This window comes from Phasianus colchicus, chromosome 5, assembly GCF_987193195.1.
Source record: "Phasianus colchicus chromosome 5, bPhaCol1.hap1.1, whole genome shotgun sequence".
Lineage (NCBI taxonomy): Eukaryota > Metazoa > Chordata > Aves > Galliformes > Phasianidae > Phasianus > Phasianus colchicus.
Genome location: NC_143440.1, coordinates 18,507,459 through 18,525,824, shown reverse-complemented (window position 1 = coordinate 18,525,824; position 18,366 = coordinate 18,507,459). Strand labels below are relative to the sequence as shown.

At 39.4% G+C, this 18,366-nt stretch overlaps 1 protein-coding gene and 1 long non-coding RNA gene across 12 annotated transcripts in view; one reads left to right on the top strand and one right to left on the bottom strand.

Moving 5' to 3' along the window:
- Positions 1-1,539: 1,539 nt before the first annotated feature.
- LTO1 (LTO1 maturation factor of ABCE1) overlaps positions 1,540-18,366 on the top strand; it is a 28,325-nt gene continuing 11,498 nt past the window's right edge. The window contains exons 1-7 of one of the 11 annotated variants that reach the window (XR_016466790.1): positions 1,540-1,693; positions 1,821-1,926; positions 3,921-3,991; positions 6,247-6,364; positions 15,540-15,612; positions 15,894-16,811; positions 17,651-18,135. Coding sequence is in view for 6 of the 11 variants with exons in the window: in XM_031593301.2 (XP_031449161.1) it covers positions 1,635-1,693; positions 1,821-1,926; positions 3,921-3,991; positions 6,247-6,364; positions 6,647-6,715 (423 nt within the window). In the remaining 5 variants the exon portion in view is untranslated. Of the gene's footprint in view, positions 1,694-1,820; positions 1,927-3,920; positions 3,992-6,246; positions 6,365-6,538; positions 6,557-6,646; positions 8,105-8,133; positions 9,444-10,228; positions 10,354-15,539; positions 15,613-15,893; positions 17,341-17,650; positions 18,136-18,366 lie in introns of those variants that run through there. The other 10 variants (XR_016466789.1, XR_016466792.1, XR_004166940.2 and 7 more) reach the window with 10 other exon arrangements.
- LOC116229087 (uncharacterized) lies at positions 8,165-10,754 on the bottom strand. Its single transcript, XR_016466801.1, has 3 exons — positions 10,687-10,754; positions 9,384-9,458; positions 8,165-8,253 (listed from the first exon to the last, which is right to left on the bottom strand). It is a non-coding gene; the product is annotated as an uncharacterized LOC116229087 (long non-coding RNA).

The window sequence follows — 18,366 nt, the reverse complement described above, 5'->3', positions numbered from 1 at the left end:
CCAGAACATAAAATGAACTTTTAAAATCTGTTCCAAACCTCACTTCTTCACCAAAAAAAACCTCACAGTTTTAAACGGGAACTCAGCAAATGATAAAATTCAGAGTGCACACTTCACATTAACTGGTGAGAGATTTTAAAGTAGATTTAACATTGTTGTCACAAATATTGGTCAAAAAAAAAAAAAAAAAAAAAAGTCGAGCATCCTTCCATTGGGGAATAGCATCCTATTTGCTGACACCTCTGGGTTTGCATCTTCCATGAGCAGCATGGTAATTCTTACTGTAACAGCATGGTCAGAGGTTGGCTCAATATTTATTCAGGCAGAGGAAGAACGCCGGGGGCTAAATTACCCACACCACTTCCTGGAGCACTTCAGTTTTCCTTGGAGGTTTCCCATCTGAGCTCTGACCAGGCCTAGCCATTTTGCTTATGAAATGTGACAGGATCCCAGCTTGAGGCAGAACGATTACTGTAAAAATGCTTTCCCTGCCAACAAACACCTGACTTGTGCAGGAAAACCTTGGAACACCATTGTCCTCAGCTTTGTGGGAATGCAAACACCAGCACCGCTGTGAAAAGGCCCTGGCTGACCACTGCAACCCAAGGACAGTAGGGCAATTGCCGCCCTTCCATTTGCAGTGGCACATTTTACAGCCCTAAAAGGATTTAAAAGGTAAGGTGTCAAATGCCTCCTTGTGAAGTCCGAGTTAGAAGCTATGATGTGTAAATGTCAGTAGTGAGAAAGTACAGAAAAGGAGATACTGGGCATCTCCATTTCCACTCTGGGGAGGTGCGAAGGGCTGTAAAACCTTTATTCAGGCTCTGAGGATCAGTGCTCTCTCTATTCCAAGTACTGAAACTGTTTGTGGAGAACTTGGGACAGTCATGCTTTGTGCAGGAGCAGAGACATGGTAAGCTAGGTAAATGCAGCTCAGTCCCTCACAAACGTGCGGGTGCCAGCTGACACGATGAAGCAGAGCTGTGTTTGTTTCCCTGGGATGCGAATGGCTGTGGGGAGGAGTCGTCATTGGGATGCTGAAGTAGGGGTGAATTTGTGACAGGATTGCTGAGGACCCATGAGGGCAGTTTGGCAGCTTACTTGCTAGAACACTACCGCATTTGCAGCATAATGAATCAAGCCATCTGCCTATTGAGATCAAAGCACTTGTTTGTCATTAACTTCCAAAGCAAGACGAAAGTTGTAGCTGGTAGCTTCAAAAACACCTTTATTTCCACTTGCACCAGATGGTTACCGAACACAACGTGCGCGTTTGTGACACGGGAGCAGGACAGCAGATGCGAGCCCGCGCACGGACACGTGAACGCACACTCTCCACAACGCAGCCCAGCCCGGAGCTCCCCGCTCCGCTCTGCACGCGGCGCACAGCTCCACAGAGCCGCGGCACCGACGGCGCTTTGGCGCCCCCTGTTGCCTGCAAGGCCGGCGAGGCGCCGCGCCCGTTAGGAGGCTGCTGAGAGGAGCGCGGCGCCGCCCGCCACGCGCGAGCGCTCAGGTGCTGCGAGGCGGGAAGCTACGCGCCTGCGCGCTGGGGCAACGCGAGGCGGCCCCTCCGGCTCGCCGTCGCCTCCCGGCGTGCTGAGCGCGGCGCCGGCCCCGTCTGTGGCGGCGCGATGGCGGCCCGCTCCCCGGGATCGGACATGTTTGATGAGATCGTGATGGCCGATGACAGGTCGGGAGCCTTTGGGGGCACGGCTAGCGGCCCTCCCGGCGGCAGGGAGGGAGGGAGCGCCGAGCCCGGCCGCGATGGCGGCGCGAAACGGAAAGGAAAGCGTATAGCCGCGTGTCTGTCCTTGCAGGTTTCACGGGGAGGGCTACCAGGAGGGGTACGCCGAGGGCAGCCAGGCGGGGGCTGCTGAGGGGCGGAGGTGCGGCGCTCTGCATGGCGCCAAGATTGGTTCTGAGGTAAGGAGACCTACTCGGGAATTGCAGTTCGCTGCAGGTTTGTTTGTTTTGTTTTTGTTTTGTTTTTGTTTTGTTTTCCTTTAGAGAATGGTTCTAGCACAGGAATATATCGAGCAAAATCCTGTACATTGGTAGCGTGAGCCCTGCGGGCTTCATTCTAGGAGTGTTCCAGGTAGTCTGAACCTGGCACACAGAAAACTACAGTGGAATTACTCTATAGAATACAGGAGGTTGAAACTGAATGTCACCAGCATTATGCAGTTCTAGTTGTGTTCTCTGAGGAGGTTGCTGTAACTCTATAACAGGACGGAAAACACAGCAGTGGTAGCAGGGAAGCAAAGTCCCAGGCTGCAACAAGTGAAGATATGCCCAAATGCAGCAGCCATGGACACAAAAAAACAAAGGAAAAAATCTACTTACCTCAGGTAGACAGGGATCTCCAGCAAGATACTCTCACCTCCACCAGCATCCCTTAAATGAGGTCTGGGAAGGGGTGGATCCTGGCTCCAACCCTTCTTGTCATTTCAGCTGCATTGCATACACCTGAGCTCCCCTGGGTTGGCCCTGCCTTCCCACCAGGTGCTCAATCAGTGCTTCAGGCCATAACTTAGCATTTCTCCTGCAGTTACAAATGGGTTTCTGTATTTTATTTCCCTGAAGGAGAGGACAAGAAACAAACAAGTTTGCTTAGATCACGTTGGTGATGGAGCATGTGTTTATTTTTATAACCTAAGGTTATGTCTAAAGGCTCCCTGGACCATCTTCTGTGGCTCAACATAGGGGAGAAATAGGGAATGTTGGTTCTTACCCAAGTTATGTCCCAACCAGACAGTACTGGTTGTCTATATCACCCTCTTTCCTGTTTCTAATGCAGGCAGAATTTGTGGCTCAAACATTGCTACTGAAATAACAGCAGCAGTGGTATTAGTCCAGTATGAAACAAAAACAGTAAATGCAAACTCTCAAAGGACAGCTATTGTAAAACTTTAATTTGTACTTAACTGTGATGTAAAGGTGAACAGTGCTTATTTTCCTACCAACGTTATAGCTGTACAGTTCCAAGATGACAGTTAAACAGCTTCTAAAACTGAATACTTTTATACACCATAGTCCTATATAGACTGTAATAGAGAAGTGCTCTAATCTACTGATACTGGGAGGTTCCAGAAGATTATCTGTTTACAGTCTCACTGTCATATTAAGTAAGTGAAAGAATGAAAAGAATGACTTAGGTAATCTTTGAGCTGTCAGCCTATTTTCTATCTTGAGGAGAATAATACTGATCTGACAGTGGCTTGCTTGATTAAGAATTAAAACAGGATGTTACAGTTAAAATATGCCTGTTTTCCAGCATGTCCCTGAGGTAATATTAGATACAGTGTGTGCTTGGGCTCAGGTGGAAGATTGGTACTGCACCCACATGGTAGTGCATCACTAATTACACAGAGCAGACTGCTGCAAAGAATCCATGGGCCAGCATCCCCAGACCACAGCAACTTGGTGCTACATGAAGTGATCCTGTTGGTGTCTCCACTTACCTGGGGTTTCCAAACAGCTTTGGTGCACACAGATGAAATTGCTTCACTTTCTTTTATGTTTGAGCATTTCTGGAGATGTCAGTTCTCAAGCACTTGTATTTTAACAAACATAACTCCCAGAAGACTAGAGCTCCCAGATGTTCCCACTGTACTCTGATGGAGTTTGCAGGCTAAAGGAACTTCCAAGTCCAATTGTGTCTTGTATATTTAAGTGGCAGGTGCATGCACAGATTGAAGTGGAATTTGGCAGTAACTCATCAGTTTCATAAATTTTGTGGTTCAAAGCATGCATATCATTTTCTGAGCCTTTCAATGTAGAAATATATTTGTATATCCAATGACTTGTTTCCCAAGGAATAAGAGAATACAGAGCTTTACTTCTCTTTGACTACTACACTATTAAATATGTGTTGTTGTTTTTTTTTTTCCCTCCATGACGTTCTTAAAAATTCACAGATCGGCAGCTACCTTGGATTTGCACTGACCTGGCAGTGTCTGCTCCCAAAATGTACGGATGAAAAGAACAGGTAGGGTTTTAAAAGTATAAATCATATCCCTTTAATAGTTTTTTCAAGTTATGGTGTCCAGTTTTGCCTCCTCTTCAGTTTAAAAAAGAGGATACTGAAAAACAGAAGGGTGAGCAGATAGGTGGTGTCTGGGATTGCATTGCAATCTGGACCATCTGATGCTGAAAAGAAGATAAGGGAACTTGGTTTCATCAGACTGAAAAAGAGAAGATGGAGATGCGTACTTGCTCTGCACAAAGGGAAGTTCTAGAGATGCATTCCTTGCAGCAGCACACAGTGGAAGAATAATAGACACTTTTCACGAGTTGAAACAATTGACATCCTAATTGGGCATAGAGAGAAGGTTCTTTCCAGCATGATCTCTTAACTACTGGAACAGGTTGTCCCAGCTGAGGACAGAAGCCCCGTCCTTGTAGTTTTCCACAGTTTGGTTGAAGGTGGTCCTGAAGAATCTCATTGGGCTTCAAAGTTAGCCCTGCTTTGGGCAGAAGGAAGACTGAATAACTTCCAGACATCCTTTACAACCTGCTTCTCTCCTCCCCCCCCACAACTTCCATTCTATTCTCAATATGGAGAATAATGCATGCTTTCAAAATCCTAGCAACACTTACTGCTCTTGCACCACAGAGTCAGGTTTGCAAACTGGTGTCTTTAATTACTTAAAAGCTGTGAGAGTGTTATAGGGGTGAGATGTTAAAAGCTACACAATATTATCACTTAAAAATAGTTTCTTTGTTATGAAAGTACTTAGACTGCACAGAATCAAACACACAGATTTCCTGCACTGTGTTTTTGCTGTTATTTATGTACCTAAAAATACTGCTATGATGCATTTTTTCTCATCACTACCCATCACCTGTGTGCTTTATGTTTGGTTAAACAGCTTTCTTAAGACTCATGACAGAGGAACAGAGTAGAGTGTGTTCCCTGGAAGAAAACAAAAAAAGCCAGAATATATTGGCCTATCTAAAGTCCTCTAGAAGCTGATAGAACTGGTGGCATTTTTGTTTCGGTAATGTTTTCTTCGTTTTCTTCTGTAAAATGCAGTATCCATGTGCTTCATGGCAATTTGAAACTCCCAAATATATTCACCTGAATAAAAACTTGGGCTCAAGTTCATTGTCTGAAAATTAAACGATAATTTCCAATGGATGCTTTAACAGTAAAGTGATAGATGAATTTCATTAGTACATTAAAACCTGAACATCTTAAATGTTAGTTTTCAGCAGATTATTATTAAATAAATGGTTTAATTCTTAAGCAGTATTTTATTTCTGTTAATTTGTTTAAATTTTGACTGGACAGATTTGTTTTCCCGACCTGTTAATAAACTTCATTATGTCTGACATACCTGAATAATGATTAGAATGCACTGAAGGAAGGCACTGAATAAAATTTCATACATGAGCAGTATTCAGAGTTCATAAGGACTTGAGTTGAACACTCACTGTGGAAGCAGTATATCCCCCAGTTAGCAGTGTTTGTTCTTACAGATACACTCATCCCATCATCCAAGACAGACATTCGTGTTAAATCACTGAGGTCCTCTTCTGAGGGAGCTGTAATTCACCATCAGTAATTAATCATAGCTTGTTTCCCTAAGCCAGTGAGACATGCAAGGGAATTAGTGTGTCACAGATAGTTCACGTTTTTGGTGATGCTAGCAATCTTTGCTTTCCATGTCTGATATTTTATGGTCTCTGCGTGATTTATTATCTGTCTGCAACAGAAATACATCTGCTGCACTTCTAGGTGCCCCACTTTCTTTTTCTTACTGTTCTCTAGTTTTCTATAGATATGCAGATACATACACTCCCAAATACTGATTATTACTTTCCTTTGGTAGAACTTAATGCTTTTTTCTGACTAGTTTTGATTAATTTGAACAAAATGTCACCTTGCTTCCAGCTATCTCAATAGAATATATCTCAATACATGTTCTGGTGAGCTTTCTTATTGCATTTATTACACACAGTCATCTAATTGGTAGTTCTGACTAGATGTTTCCTGACTAGATGTCTGTTTTTGGGAGGTAAGTTAAAAGGAAAGCCTTACATTTGTCAGTTGTACCAAGCTTGGTTTCTGAAGATGTCTTAAATATGTATGAGGGAATTTGAATGAAATAAGGACAGAGGGCTGGATTCTGTGCTCTGAGTTATAAAATACTGATACAATTTTCATACTGACAGATGGAAAGACTTCTATGCGAGGCTCATTGTTATTTACTATTTTTTTGTGGTTTTTTTTTTTTTCAGTAAAAAGATAAGGGCTCTGGATTCATTAATAGGAATGATTCAGAAGTTCCCATATGAAGATCCCACTTATGAAAAGCTTCAAGATGATCTGGAAAAAATCAGAGGAAAATTTAAACAGGTTTGTAGGATTAAGTTGTTTTTAGCACAAAATAGTATTGCTTTCTGCAAATATTTCACCTTCTTTTGCAGTCATAGTAAAAATGCATTGAATTGAAAATTCCCTGAATGATAGCAAATGCAAAATAAAAGAATAAAATTAAACAAATGGAAAATTGAAAATTCTATTTGACAGTGAATTACAAGCAGGACCAGAAGAATAGAAAAGGAGGAATTAATAGTTTTGTTGAATTTCCTTCTGGAAAATGGACGCATCAAAACACTCTCATGTATTCTTTTTTAGGTTTGTTCAATGCTAAATATTCGATCTGATTTTAGAGTCAGTACTGAAAGGCCTTCACTTACATTTTGAATATAAAAGCTGAAGATCAGCGTGGATGAAAAAAGACGTATTAAAGAACAGATAACTGGAAAAGCGTTTATTTGTCTTAAACAGAATCCAAGTAGCAGAGAGATGCTAAATATTAAAGTGGTAAAGAAAAAGAACAAAACATTTGATGGTTTCTTATATTTGTCAAGTTTTTTTTTTTTTTTAATCTCAAGGCATTATTTAGGATTAGAGAAGCAGTGAAAACCTGTTAAATAGAAGTATTTGATTTATTCTTCACCAGCCTTTCCTTAAAAGGAAAACACATGCATATGCAAAGCTTCCTTACTTAAAGAATTTATATTATTAAAAATCTACATATGTAGATCATCCATTTTACACAATGTGTAGGTTTTTTAGATGAAGTAAGATTGAATCAGTTGCCTATAGAGCTTGCAGTAATGAACACCTCTGTGGGTAGAAGGTAGAATACAAATGAAGTAAGAACGCAAATGAAGTAAGGTTAAGATATCTTATTAAGTTCATAAAGTAGCTGCAACTCAGAGTATCAATCTTGTGGTTTTTTCCCATACCAGTTTTGCAGACTTATCCAAACATCAGAAAACAAGAACAAATAGACCCAGACCCTAGCAATTTAAGTTATCAATAATAGAAACATGGCTACTGGAAGAGTTTTGAAGTTGCTATTTGTTCTGCCCACAAAGAAGCAAAATTGCTTCTGACAGATTCTTAGTGATAACTAGGAAAAGAACCCACTGGTACACCAATAGTCACATGCAGAAAAAAAAAGTTGAAATCACCTTGCTGGTGAAGGGAAGCTCTGGCTATACAGCACCGCCTCTCAGGAAGCAGCCAAGGCTCAAAAGATGCTCTCCCTTCAGTGTCTAGTTCTTATATGAGTCTGGCGTAGCTCCACCCTGGGTCCACTCCTTCTGGTCATGTGGGAAGGACAGGTGCAGCTTAAATTTTTTAAAATGTTTACCGTGCATTTGCATCTGGGATGCAAAGGCGTGTGTTTTGCTTTTTTATTGTAATTTTGGACTAAAAAGATGCAAATATTTTGTTGAATGTATACATGTGCACATATGTATTGACTTCATTTCAAAATCATCTTTATTTTTGCCTGATTCCTCAGTATACGAATGTCAATATCAGCTGCCTTTATTACTTACAGGTGTACATATGTAAATATGTAAGTGTTCAAACAGCTTTGATGTACATACTGTCAGAGCCATCTAGTGGAGGAGGTTTTTATACTGTTTAAAAACAGCCTATAAGTAATGCTTCTTGTAATAGTTCACAAGTATTTATTAAGGTGAAGTTGTTCAAGTAGTGCAGAATATATGTATGCATGTTGAAGCTCTTCTAATGATGCAGTGAATTCCTTTGAAATAAAGTAGTATTGAGGTAGGATTTATTTGTAGCTTGTTTCTTTATTTCAGACTTTGGGAGTGACATGACAGCATTGCTGGTATCTTCATTTAGGGCAGTTAAGTATGGCTTTTAATTGTTATGCATCTTAAACCACTGGGCAACGTGAACAAGCTCCAGTGTGTGGGCAGCTGAAACATAAGCAGAAAAGAAGAACATACATATAACCTCAATAAGTAAATAGACACATAACAGAGAGGTCATTTACCAGAGAAATGTAATTTCATTTTATATTCTCTTCAGAGAAAACCAAATTTGAAAAAGCTGTCTCAGGATCCACAAATTAATACTTTTTTTTTTAAATCATGTTATTTTACCTATTTACTTCAAAGCAATAAGAGTGTGCTAATATTCAGCTGTGACTGACTCAGTGTTTTTTTGTTGAAAACTAGATATTGTATTTAAAATAAGTGTCCTCCTTCCCCCCAACCTGATCTGGTCTCAGAAAGGCAGTTTATTGCTCTTCTGAATGATGTACAAAGAGAAGTAAGCACTGGATGTCTAAGCGTTCAAGTTTGAAGATGTGATCTTTTCTGGAATCTTTGTACATGGCTCGCAAAAACATGTAGAAAAACTGGGAAAGATGTGAGAGTTCAAAGTATCTGTGGTGCATTTGATGACTAGAAGTGTATGCAATGTAAGTGACATTTTAAGTGCTTCTCTAGAGATTGTACTGAATACAAAATTCATTTCGTTGTCTTGAGGCAAAAAGGGATCCTTGCAGATCAGTCACTTACCACCTTATTTTTAAATCTCATGGCTAAATTTCTGCTATTGCTTTACTATCATCTTCTAATAAAATCTGTATTTTAATATAAATTGCTAACATAAATATGAAAATAACTATAAAGATTGTAGCATCTCTGATCTCAAACTGGGATATGCCAGCTTTAGGTCCTTAATTTAGCTACAGGTGTGTGCACATCTGTATTTTTCTGATTTATCTTTTTTGTGGGCATGATAATTTGTATTAAATGAGCTACAGTTAATAGTTCTGTTGGATATGTAATTATACACTTCTTCAGTGGAAACTTTTAAAAATATCCTCTGTAACAGAGTTGTGGATTAGGGTTTCTTATGATGTTCAGGATTTTAATGGCAGTCTTCACAGCACAGAGGTTTTTTTTTTTTATGCCTTAGTGACAGCTAAGGAGTTAAAGACCGGATTACATGATGAATATCATTTTGTCTTAATCAGTGTGACTCCTTGCAAACAACCTTGCATTTTAATTACTTGAATACTTCAGGATGTACTACTTACTGACATCAAGAGTAGCTAGGAGTACCTGGCTTTTTACATGCTTCTACTTTCAGTTGCGTTTCTCAGAGAAGGAACCTAGGAAATGAAGAACATAGGAGTTAGCAAAAACCTGTGAAACTCAACTACAATGCTATTTAAAAAAAAAAAATCATTAATGTTCGGGATAGCCAAGGTACTCAAAAAACCAGTTGGTTTCATGAGGCATAGGGCATACGTTTTCTCTTCTTTTGATGCCTGTCTTGCTAACATTGCTAACACCTTTCTTAAATCTGTTAGAAATTAATGAAAAACTCTTATGAAAGGTTTCATTAGCATCCTGTCATTACTCATCTTGTCAGGACCCTGGTGGAAGCAGGTTTTGAACTGTAATTAAAGACTATCAGAAGATCTGTGCGTGAAGAATCTGAATAAAGCATCTGTGAAACAGTCACTCAGACATTTTCTGGTCTCAGCAACTGACTGCACAACTTCAGGATTGCTTTAAGGTCTGGGAGGGAGGGATGCAGAAAAAAATGCAGTCTTGTAGACTACAATATCAGTTTATTAATAAAGTAGGACAGATCGTGGCTCTGCAGTCATGATGGTTTAAGTCTTCCTGGAGATAGTTGATCTGATAAAAACAAGTAGCATGGAAGATCTCTGCCAAAAATACTGGAGTTACTAAGACTCAGAGCAATGCATTTTAGTATGTTTTTATTCACCACCGCTAGTTATGCTCAGTAGTTAGGGAGGAACACTTGAAATAGTTAACTCTTAATTTTCTGACTTGTTGGGGCTGTGTTCTAGCTTGTTTTGTTTCTTTGTGAACTTAACTCAAGGCATTGAGCATACATTTTTCATTTTAGGAGTGAATGCAAAGCTAATTACTGGTAGTGTATTGAAGTCATTTCAGTTGAGAAGACTTACAGTTTTCATTTCTAAATTACAAGAGTACAAGAAACAGTGAGTTTTGAGGCATCAACAAGGAAAGGTAAGCTCATCTCTGACTACAGTGAATTAATTCCCTACAGAATTCCATTCTGATTTCAGCGTTGTTTTACAATCATGGGGTCATTAGCTGCTAATCCCAAATCAGTCATTACTAGTACATGTAAACATGACTTTGTTGGTTATTTGTAACACTGTACTACATTAACACAGTAAAAGTTCTTTACTGAGACTGCATTTCTATACACAGATTTTCAAAAAGAACAAAAAAACAGGATAGTGTTCTACTCACAGAGAAGCAAATCACTCTGCCAGGTTCTTAGCAATACTCACAGGTACCCCAATAGTCGTATACACAAAGAAGAGCTGAACTCACCCAACTGGATCTCTGGCTACACAACACCCCTTCTCAAGAAGCAGCCAATGCCCAAGAGATGTTCTCCCTTTAGCAGCTGGCCCTTATTTGAGATCAGAGGGGCTCCACCCTCAGTCCACACCTTCTGGTCATGCAGGGAGCACAGGTGCCAACAATTTGCCTGTGCCCCCTGGGCCAGCCACACCTCTTCACCAGGTGCTCCGTCACCAGTTCAAGCTGTGACTAACAGTTCTCCTACAGATGGAGATTAAAACCTTCAAGTTAAATTCATTACTAAAATACTTGTTCCATCTTCATTGAACAAGAATAATTCCACTCCATTTGTCATGAACTGTAATGTGAATGGGATCAAGTTCAGCTCTGAAGAAATACCTGTAATTAACAAAAAATTGTGAAATCAGAGAAAACAAATGTGCATGTGCAGTTGTTCCATCAGAAAGCAATACAGGAGAATCCTATTATGTTGTCCCAAAACGAGGTTACTGTAACTCGTATTTGAATTTGTAAGGAAAGCCTGACATCCCAGTTTGGTTATGTGACTTTTTGATCTGATTGCTACTGAGGTATAAAATAGAAAAGCAGTAGTGTTTTCTATCCTGTACATAGAACCTGTGCAATCTCATATTGCTGGCTTTCTGGTAATGCACCATGTAGAGAAAGAGTGAGTCAAGCACCCATTTTGGTCTGTCCTTAGGGTTTCTAGAAAGGTAGCACGCTTCTATTGATTATTTTAGAGTATGCATTAGAAATGTTGAGATAGAATTGTGAGCTTTAATTTCACCGTGGTTCAGTATTAACATGTATGAACAAATGCTTTGTTTTGGAAGAGGTGGAAGAATTTGAGCCCTTGGGTGTATTCATGAGAGTTTATTTACACTTTGGCTGTAAATAGTTTCTCTCATTGAAACAAACCAAGATTCCTCATTCTAAAGTGTACCTGCACCTTCTTGCTCCACAGTGCTTTAGCGTTAGAACTTCTTATATTCTTTTAAGACAACTTACCCACATTAAGAGATCACATAATGTGAATTTGGAAAGTTTGAAATCCATAAATCTTATCCTGTTCACATCTTTTTGTTCTGTGTGTATCTACACACATTTAGAAGCCATTCTGAATTGAATCTTGTGTTTCTAAAAATCATGCAACTAAAGTCCTGGATCTAGTACTGATTATTTATTATTTACTTGCAATCTGCAAAAGCTCTGGCTTTTATTAAATACAGCCTTCTGTTTCAAGATCTGATTTAACAATTTCAGATTGTTTTCAAGTTTTATTCTTCAATAAAAGCAGGTACCTTCCTCCTTGGTGACCTACTTGAACATCTGTGTTTTTTTTATCATGTCCTGTAATTACAGCGTTGAATGTTTGAGAGGAATTGTCTATACTAATAAGTGGCATTTTCTGGAGGCAAAGGGGACGCTCAAGGTGAAGGTAGAGCTCCTCATCAGGGTCATTATTTTCTTAAACATTTTTTGCAGTGCTGGCAATGTGAAGCACTAAATATTACCAAGTGCTGGTGTTTGTGTGTCTGATGATCTTAAGGATATAGTTTGAAAGCTTCTGAAATACTAGAATTAGGTGAAGTCCATCTGGATTGGAATCATTATTTCCAAGGGCACACCAGAGGAGGTTGTAACAAAGCAGGATCGGACAGGTAGAGTGATGTGTGTGTGATGAGTCCCATCAAGATCTTCTTAAAGGCTTTGGTTTCAAATGAAAGTGGTAATTCTTCATATTCTTGGTACAATGCAGCATGAATATTAATGCCTTTGAAATATTATTACCCTTTGCAGTTTCTCATGGCAACTTGTTCTGGACTAATTACAGCCTAAAACTTCAGCTTTCATAGTTGGACAAGTAACCACGAAGATTCTCATTTTATAGTCTGTCCCAAGTTTGGTTGTTTTTGTTTTTTAATGGACAGTTGTGTCAGTACACATTATCAGGGAGATATCGCCAGAGAAGATGGAGATCTTGGAGAGATGAAATGAGTGCTGTGGTCAAGCTGCAAGTTTTGATGTCTAAAATTGACTTGTAGAGGCTAACTAGAGCAATCTGGTGCTGAGGCTCTTCACTGTAGTTAGTTCATCTGGAACTAACGTGACTATCACTGACATTGCACTGAATATTCCTGCCTTAATCACAGGACTGTTTATTCCTTAAGTGTAATAATTATATTCTTACAGCATTCTTCAGCCTAGGATTCTTTAAGTAAAATATTTAAGTCAACTCTTGAGTAGGATATAGCTCTACCAAATGATGTAATATTCTGCAGAAGGAAACATGGTCACTATATTTGTCTGAGACATAACCAGTATACAAGACTTTGGAGATCTTCATTAATGTAAAGTAGTACCCATTCATTCTCATATAAAATATATGAAAGCTAGAGAAAGTGCCAGTTGAAACTGAAGTGGCTTGCTGTACAGTATTGTTTCTCATATATATATATATATACAAGTATATATATATACGTATATTACGTATATATACGTAATTAGCCAATCCTTCCTTCCTTCCTTCCTTCTTCCTTCCTTCCTTCCTTCCTTCCTTCCTTCCTTCCTTCCTTCCTTCCTTCCTTCCTTCCTTCCTCTCTCCCTCCCTCCCTCCCTCCCTCCCTCCTTCCCTTTCTTTCTTTCTTTCTTTCTTTCTTTCTTGTCCTAGCAAAATAGCATACAGATGGTTTCTGAATAGGTACAAGAAATAGCATCTAGCTTTTCGATTGCAACAACAGAAACTTTGTCTGTAGTGCAGAATATGTATGGATGGCATCTGGAATAGTGGAATACTGTCTGAAAGAATTAAACTGCTATTTGTTTATAATAAAATTATGGAGTTTACTTTCAGCAAAAGTCCTGTTTTGGCAGGATGAGGATTGCTTATTCAGTTTCTGCATCTGAGCTCTGCGCTAAGCGGAGTCAGCATCAGGATTTGTCACTGTCTTCTTCCTTGTTGATTGTTTAGTGGCACAATTTGCTGCTACATGTAATGTTTAGCTGCAGTTTGTAACTTTCAGCTTCTTCAGGATTCTGTGGAATAATCGACACCGCGTGGAATCTTGATTGTAGGAACTGTGAGTCAGCAACCCTTTAATTTTTTTAGTTGCAGCTATTGTTCCAGCAGCAAGCTTTACTGCTATTGTCCACTGTTTGTCCAGCTCACGTTTACTGGACTGTGGGAACGGATTAGGGTTTCATGGCTTTTTTTTCCTTCTTGCATAAACTCTTGATCAAAGACATTCCTTGGATGACAAAACACTGTATACTGTGTCACACAGTCCTGACCAGACTGCACGAACAGTAGTTTAAAAACACATGCCCACATTGTTCTCTAAACTGGCTTCTTTTTTTTTTTTTTTTTTGTAGTGTAGTGTATGTGCAGACACTGAATTTTTGAGACCCCACTTACCTTCTTAAAAAAAAAAAATCTATTGTTAATAAGCACTTAATAGTCTCTGGAATACAAGTAGAAACAAATGAATATTTGAAACTCAGAACCATAATAGTATGTAATGTAGAATACATAATAGTATGTAATTTTTAAAGGAAAGCTAGAGATTGTGTTTGCAGTGTATTTTCTTGAGAGCACCCTTGGTTGTGGCACAGTTAGTCAAGCACCTTGTAACCTTAAAACCATGTTAAACTTACAGCATCACTTTGCGTCATATCTGGGACGGCTGAGTGAAATGGAGAATGATTTATTTGAGCACAGTTTGGGAATTTGTAAACCACCTTAACCATAAGTACATTATAATTGTATGTCATGAATGTTAGAAGTTGTCTTATGCAGTAACGTGGGGACAGACTGCTCAAGCAATCAGTGGTTTGAGAAATAATGAGAGAAATCATGTTAGAGAAAAATCTGGAGAGACATTTACAAGGAGCTATACTTGTGATTTGCCTGGAATTCTCAGGTGATCAGTTTAAATTATATTGTTCATAAAGGAGGAACTTGTCTGATTCTTTGCAGTGCAAGGGCTTCCATGAAAAGAAAAAGCAGGATTAATACACAGTCGATAAACACATTGTGTAAAAGAAGCAAAGTGGTCCCAGGGAATGACTGAAACAGCTACAGATGTAGAAAGTCAAAAATGAAATAAATGCGTTTATAAGAAATAATGTTTAGTTTTGAGAAAATAACTGCTGATTTCTTCTGGAAAGCTTGGGGAGTAAATTTGCTGGAGAGCTGTTCTTCATAATTAGCATCGCCAGCAACCAGATGTAAAGAACGATGGCCTGTGTGTGCTGAAGGAGCAAAAAAGCTGTTCAAAAGTAATACTGGGTATTCAAACAACCTACAGTGATAAAATCTAATAAAAGGAGAAATAAAACATCAAAAAGCTCAATTGTCTGTTTCAGACAGTTTACCATCAGAGCAGTGACTTAGGACACCGGGTCACTCGTTCACTGCTGGCTCAGGCAAGCTGTCGTAATGCTCTAGTGGTGGCTTAGTGGCCTTTGTTAAATGGTTTGCTCATCTCAGCCCAACTCCTTGAAGACTGGTGCTAATGTTACAAGTAACATCCTCACAGGAGTAGGTAACTTGTTAGCTCTCACAGGAGACCAGGCATTTAATGGCATATAGCGTCTGGATGGATGCAGACAAGTGCCACAGGTACTCACGTGTGATGGGTGAAATAAAAAAGCCATACCACTACAGCAACATATCATCCAAAATCTATTTGCTCAGATTGAGAATGGTGAGTAGAGAGTGATTTCTGTTCTGTGAGTCGCATGCACTCACAGATAAATTGAAGCCCTAAGCCTTCACCGCTTACCCCATCCAAGCCTGGTATCACATATGACTTAAGCAACATTTGCTTAAATTCCTGTTTTGCTTCTGTGTTTTCCAGTTCATGACAGGTCAGTCAGAGGTGAGCAGATGTAATCAAGGTCTGATTTGAGTGGGCAGCCTTTGGCTTTCAGGTAGGCCTCACCATATGACAGACATTTTAGTCGGAAGCATCGTGCTGTAGCTGTGCCCTAATCTGTATTTTGAATGTGACAGGAGTGTAACTTTCTATTTGTCTTTAAGTGAATGTGCAGGCTTGGTGTTCTGTTTTGAGATGGGTTGCTACACTGGGATGGGTTGTTTACCTGAAATAAATACTAAGTGTTGCATTTCTTCAAAAATATTATAAATGAAGCCATAAGTAAAATGAGAACAGAGATGAAATCCACACAAATGGATTCTTTTTCTCATACAGTGTAAGTGAGAAGACCTCTAGCAGAACTAAGTGCAACCTCCAACACCCAGAGAGGGAGCTTGGAAAGGTAAAAGCTATTGCTGGAATTAATCTGTGTACAGTAGTTATTGCATCCAAAAAACCGGAGCCGTTCCGGTAGGAATTGATCTCTGCAGAGTGTTGGTTTTTATATTCAGGAGTTGGCTGGAAGTGCTGTGTACAGCCTGGGCCCCAGAAGCTGCCTCTGTACTGCGGGGTGGTACAGCAGCAAAGCCCATGCAGAGTTCAGATGCTGCATGTGTGCCTTGTTCGTGGTACACCCAGTACCCAGTCTTTCTGCCAGCAGTTTTCTCTTTAAGTAAGAGTATTCGTAAAAATTGTGGCTGCAGATATTTAGCAGTTTCTTAGTATGGCTGTGCAGGTGCTAATGGGATCACTGAGAAACTGTTTGATTTTCTTATCAGATTTCTAAAAAAGCAAAAAGAGAACTTTTATCTTGCTCCTAGAGCCTAAAGAGCAAAATCGGAAGTCTAGCAAGCCTTATGTTAGCAGTGCAATCCAGTTAACAAATACACAATCATTGTTTGATCTCAATATTGTGGGGAACTCAAAAGCTAAATGGGAATCATACGTTTGCCGTGCCACTGCAATTACCTATGTCAGTTATATTGCTGGGATCATAAAATCACCATGTTTGTCTGAAAAAGATACATTTCCCATTAAGAGATGTTGGTGAGATTTCATTGAAATGCCATCAATTGTAGCTTTACTACCTTTGTCCCATTGTAGCTTTTCAGTGACACTACTAGGAATCTTACCAGAGCATCTAGCCCACCTGTTTGGGTCATTCCTGTGGCTCCCCTGGAACAGTAGCTCCAAGCTTCTCTTTCTTCTCTATCTGGAGTTTTCCATCCCTTTAAATGCCAAGTATGCTTCCATGTAAGTGAATTTCCAATTTCTGCATTTAATGGACCCTGCTTATTCTTTAATAAAGAATTTGTGATGTTAATGTTTATAAAAGATAAAAGATCTTATGTTCATATAATGTTCATAAAAGATAAAAGTTTGCCAGTCTGAATTCAGCAATGGAATTGGAGTTTTTGGAGATCTTTTGGAGGTTTTGTGTGTACACTTCTCCATCTGATGTAATAAAGTATTTTTCCTTTTAATGAGCAAGAGTGCAGCCTAGCTGAATGTGCATATTTTTTACAGCCTATAGTAAATTGTTTTTCTTGCTACATTCTTGTCATCCTGCCCTTTTCAATGTGAATAATACACTTGAATTTACTAGGCTGCATTCAGAAATGATGCTTAAGAAAATCTAAATAGCAGAGCTGACAGTCAGGGCTTAGACCTACTAAAGTTGCAGAATATCAGTTTTTAATAGTGTAAAACATCATAGAAAAGGCAAAAATCACTTAACATGTTCAACAGAAAGCAGATTGAAATTTCTCATCGCTTTTTTTTTTTTTTTTTCCCCAGCAAAAAGCTGTTTGTCCCAAATCAGGATCATAAGTATGTCCTCACTCAAAACATATGAGTGACTGCACTAGGAGAGACTGATTTTGCACTAGACTGTGTGAAACAGATGTCAGTAGCTTTCATTGTAGCCTTCTTTGCGTAGTTATTGCATAGAATCGGTTGTGATGTGCAGTTTAGTCACTGGGAAGCTCATAAAGCAGGTATGAGATTTGTCATCCAGGGAGACTTGACATTTTACGCGAGTTGATACTTCTAATGCAGTAATTGACATCACGTTCTCCTCTCATTCTCAATAGTCACTATATAGATTAGAAGTGATCGTTCTCCACAAAGAATAATCTGTTGCTGCAGTGTCCAGCTCTTGCAATTGGCAACACGCATCCTATTTTCAGAAAGGCACCTTGGAGAAGGAATTGGCAAACAGGTTGTAAGTTTTTCTCATTTTGTAATTGTACCTCATTACTGTTGTATTTCCTTCTCAAGTCCAGTTCTTTCTTGTGTATTTTAGCAGGCTTTTAATTTTTTCTGTATTAATTCCTCATTATCTCTGATACCAGTAACCAGCAAAAGCTGTGTAGGAGGTGGGGGGAAGGAAGAGACGACTGATTTTAACTTAGCTGCTTTTAAAACAAAGCATTTCTGTAAATGCGTTGCCGGGCACAAAACCGTACACTGACCAACACTGACAAGTGTAACTGAGTGCTAGTCACCTGCCCACTTCTAAAAACACCTGCCTTCCTAAAGCAGTGATAAAAATGTTAGCGTTGCAATTACTAAAGCCCAGTCAGAATGAAAGTGGCGTGGCTTATTTGTTACGTGACACAGTTACTACCATTCTGCATGTGTGAAAGTAATAAAATGACACAACAAGCAGGCACTGGGTTTTACCAATTTTATTTCTAGACTTTAGTGTTGTTTTTTTTTCTTTTTTTTTGCTGGAAACTTGTCTGTTACAGGTCTGTTGGTGAAAATGTGCATTTCAGACCAGTGATGCCAATAAGTACAATATAAA